Source organism: Mus pahari, chromosome 2, assembly GCF_900095145.1.
Source record: "Mus pahari chromosome 2, PAHARI_EIJ_v1.1, whole genome shotgun sequence".
NCBI classification, from domain to species: Eukaryota; Metazoa; Chordata; class Mammalia; order Rodentia; family Muridae; genus Mus; species Mus pahari.
In genome coordinates, this window is record NC_034591.1 from 58,056,849 (window position 1) to 58,061,393 (window position 4,545).

General features: G+C 53.1%; 1 protein-coding gene across 1 annotated transcript in view; it reads left to right on the forward strand.

Annotated features, from left to right (window-relative positions):
* The window catches only part of Clec2l (C-type lectin domain family 2 member L), a 17,965-nt gene extending 13,623 nt beyond the window's left edge, over positions 1-4,342 (forward strand). The window contains exons 3-5 of the mRNA XM_021191560.1: positions 699-865; positions 1,388-1,488; positions 3,608-4,342. Coding sequence (XP_021047219.1) covers positions 699-865; positions 1,388-1,488; positions 3,608-3,719 — 380 coding nt within the window. The 3' untranslated portion in view covers positions 3,720-4,342. The remainder of the gene's footprint in view (positions 1-698; positions 866-1,387; positions 1,489-3,607) is intronic.
* The last annotated feature ends 203 nt before the right edge of the window (positions 4,343-4,545 follow it).

Here is a 4,545-nt window from a genome sequence, read left to right on the forward strand (position 1 = left end):
TGGTCTACAAAGTGAGTTCCAGGACAGCCAGGGCTATACAGAGAAACCCTGTCTCGAAAAACCAAAAACCAAAAACCAAAAAAAAAAAAAAAAAAGAAGAAAAGAAAAGAAAAGAAACACACAAACACACACACACACACATTTAGCAGTGGGGTCACGAGTGTAGAATTCAGGGGACAATTTGCAGTTCGTTCTCTCACTTTGTGGTCCCAGGGATGTGGCTCAGGTAGTTAGGCTTGGAGGGACTTTACTCACTGAGTATTTCCCTGGCTCAGGACTCAAATTTTAAAAGGAATTTCCCAGAAGTTCAGTGATAGGCAGGGTTATAGAGCTAGCTGGTGAGTGCGAGCCTGCTTATGGGAGTGGCATGCAGTCCTGCCAGGTCCTACCCCGGCTCCCGAGATGTGGCTTTCAGGTCTGTTCCTGATCTGGGTTTTTAGGGTTAGGAGAGATCTTACCTTGTGTTTGCCCCTGTACCGTTCCCCATGGTGACACATTGGTCAGCTTCCTCAGGGCTCCCCTTCTTGTCCATTTCATCTGGAGCCCTCCCTGAGGCACAGCGACATCAGCAAGTGTCTCTGAAGGGCATTGAGGTCCAGAGAGATGGAGAGAGCTGTGGGAAGAGGACTGCAGCATGCTGGGAACAGGGCGGTGGGCAGGCACTCTCACGGACCTCAGTCCGCTTCCCCTTCTCCAAGCTTCCAAGGGCTGCATCAAGTGTGAGACGCCCTGCCCGGAGGACTGGCTGCTCTACGGAAGGAAATGCTACTACTTCTCGGAGGAGCCTAGAGACTGGAATACGGGAAGGCAGTACTGCCATACACACGAGGCGGCGCTGGCTGTGATCCAAAGCCAGAAAGAACTGGTGAGCACGTGGTCAGACGCAGGGACCCTCAGGCCCATGACTGACTCTAATGGGATACCCACACCCAAGTAGAGTGACCCGCTGTGTGCCTGTCTGCAGTCACTTAGCCACCTCACAGCTATGGGTATACAGGTGAATCCCCTGAGTCTGAACCCCCCCCCCCCTCCTCCAGGCCATCATCCAAGGCTGGTTGGCTGAGCTAACTCAGTCTGAAGAGGGCGAATCCAGAAGTAGAGGTGGGAATAACCTACCAGGGGTGAGATTTAGCCAGGAATCTAATATATTCAGCGGGCCACCCCTGAACTCCCAGCTTCCCAGTCAAGGCAGACTGGAGGTTGGGACCCTTTTCAGGCTGTTGTGGACATCCGTGGCAGGCTTTGGAAGCTGTTCCAGACTCGCTCCAGCAGCGTGATGGTCCAGGATGCTCATCCTTCCGTCAAAGCGACACACCCTCTCCATCCAAGCCATGTCCCAGTGGCAAAACTGCACCCCATGCCCGGGTTTCTCTCTTTCGTTTTGCAGGAATTTATGTTCAAGTTCACACGGAGGGAGCCCTGGATCGGCCTGCGCAGAGTTGGCGACGACTTCCACTGGGTCAATGGGGATCCGTTTGACCCAGACACGTGAGCTGAGGCTCCATTTCCTGGGAGAGAGATGAGCTTAGCTAAGGAAGGTGTAAGCCCTCGAGGCCCCTCTCAGACAGACACACGGCTTTGTGCTAGCTAGAGATTCCAGGTCTCTAGGGTAAAGTAGGGGTCTGGGGCTTGATCTTCCCCTAAGTCCAGCCCGGTTCGGTGGCTTTGCTGTACACAGAGCTTCACAGTGAGAGGTGCAGACGCCCTCTAACTGTGACTACCCCATCTATGCCACTCCTATTGGTCAGAACTCAGTCACGTGTCCATACCTGGTTGCAAGCGTTGATGGCAGGTGTGGCTTCTGTAGGTAGCAAGCCCCGAATGTACTGTGCTATGGAAAACGGCTCTAAACGCAGTTGCTGACTGGTTGTCTTCAACTGCCCACTGCGATAGCATCTTCTGGTGCAGTGCCCCGAGGGAGGTGTTGGGTGCACGGTGGTACTGTGTCTGTATTGCCCAAATGATGTGGCCATGGTCTTGGGCAGTGGGGAGAATGGTAGTGTAGGTGTGTGTGGGTGGCTGGGTAGGCTTAGGGACAGGCAGGTCACTTCTGGAAAACTTCAGCTTCTAGTTCGGACTCTAGGAACCAGTGCACTCTAGGGCGCCAGCTCGGAAGAAGCCGACTTGCGGGTGAGGGGAAGGGTATCCCCAGGAGCCCTGGCGCAGGGCTGGTGATGAATGCGACTCATCAAGGCTGCTGTCAGCTGGCTCCCCTTCCTGTCGCTTTTCCTGGCACCCCATTGCTCGGGGGCACCAGCCCCCTATCCCCTCCATGCCTTTTTCTTTCTCTCAGCCTAAACCTTGGGAGAACCAACCTACCTTCTCTCCCTCCCTCTCTCCCTCCCTCTTTCTTTCTTTCTTTCTTTCTTTCTTTCTTTCTTTCTTTCTTTCTTTCTTTCTTTCTTTCTTTCTTTCTTTCCTTCCTTCCTTCCTTCCTTCCTTCCTTCCTTCCTTCTTTCTTTCTTTCTTTCTTTCTTTCTTTCTTTCTTTCTTTCTTTCTTTCTCTTTCTTATTTATTTATTTATTTATTTATTTATTTATTTATTTATTTATGTGAGTACGCTGTAGGTTGTGAGCCTTCATGTGGTTGTTGGGAATTGAATTTTTAGGACCTCTGCTTGCTCTGGTCGGCCCGGCTAGCTCTGGTCAACTCTGCTCGCTCAGTCCTCTGCTTGCTCAGGCCCAAAGACTTATCTATAATTATACATAAGTACACTCTTGCTGTCTTTAGACACACCAGAAGAGGGTGTCAGATCTCATTACAGGAGGTTGTGAGCCACCATGTGGTTGCTGGGATTTGAACTCAGGACCTTCTGAAGAGCAGTCAGTGCTCTTACCCACTGAGCCATCTCGCCAGCCACAGAACCTTTCTTTTGCCTCTCTGGAAACTTTCTGCTGTTAGTGTTCCAGAGAGTTCTGGAGTCTGGGGTCTCTCCAGGGCTGGTCACCGAGCAGGGACCTTGTACTTGGGTCAACACCCTCTCAGCTTCCTGGGAGCAGACTGGGTCACCAGTGCGGTTTCTATGTAATGCTCCCAGGGCTGTGTGTGGTTTGATGAACTCTAAGCTGTGCAGCCCCCTTCTTCCAGTATGACCCCATTACTAGGGTTGTTTTGTCACTCCTTGCAAGGATGACTTAATTCAGCCCATGTTTTCTGACACTGTGCTGTCAGAGTGCCTACATGAGTAGGGTACAGAGCCTGCACCCTATTTAGAAGCTGGCTGCATTGGGGACCGGTAGGGACACATACAGCCTCGAGGGACAATGGAAGGTGTCCCTTGGTGCAAACAGGGTTCTGGGGGAGGTAAGGTGTATAGAGGGTGGCTCTGAACTAGGCACCGTAGTGTGTATCCTGGAAGGATAGAAACGGGGCACAGAAGACAGGGAGTGTGTGTGTGTGTGTGTGTGTGTGTGTGTGTGTGTAGCAATTCCAGTGGCCGGAGCACAGTCAGTGGAGGACCAAGACAGAAAGATGGACCAGTGTCTGTCTTGGAAGATACTGCCATGATGGCTTGAGTGAGGGACAGGCCAAAGGGCCCTTAGGACTACTTGGGAGCATCTGCGATGGGCTGCATGTGAGCACTTGCTCTTTTCTCTTCTACCACAGATTCACCATCTCGGGTATGGGAGAGTGCGTCTTTGTGGAGCCCACCAGGCTGGTGTCAACGGAGTGTCTGACGACCCGTCCCTGGGTGTGCAGCAAGATGGCCTACACATGATGTGGTTCAGGCCGGAGGTGGTCCCTGTGCCCAGGCCCAAGGGCAGTGTTCGTTCCACAATCTGCTTCCAACAGGAGCTGCCACCCTCTCTGAATGGACGTAGTGGGGAGAGTGGCCTCTGCCATTGTCCCCTTTCAGGCTCCAGAGCTCCGAAAGGCCTTGGTTCCTGGTCCCTCTTGTCCCCAGGCAGGTCCTGTGGCCTAGCAGTTATATCTCATATGCTAAGTAGTGTAGACATCTTGCCCCATACACACAAGCACACACGTGTACACGCATGTACACATACATACACAACACACATGCAGGCTCTTCTTAGCGGGTCGCCCTTCCTTGGCTCTGCCTGGAACCTTCCCTCACTGCAGCCCCGGTGCTTCTGGACAGATGGGGTGACACGGGTTATATGACTTCTGGCCCAGCCTCCTGCCGCCCTGGTGGCTTCTCTGAGACTGCTGGGTGAGACAGGCAGGCACAGCTTCCTCCACGCCTTGGAGAGAACAGCCCAGGGCTGGAGGCCACTCTCTCTGCCCTCCCTGCCTTCCCGGGGTCCTCAGGCAGGGCCCCTGCTGTGCCGTGGTGCTGTCCTGTCGGTCACTAATGGAATAAAGACATGACTGCATCTCTGAGTCCGCTGGCATTTGTTCCAGGGTCGCAGCTTGGGGATGAGCAGAGGGGCAGAGGGGCCACCAGAAAGATGCACTTGTCCCAGTGTGACAAGCCTCATTGTGGTCGGAACCTAGGATGAAGAAAGTAGGCAACAGAATGGAAGCCATTTCCCAGTCAGGCCTCATTTAATGTTGGTGGTGGCTGTGCTCAGGGTAGACTCCAT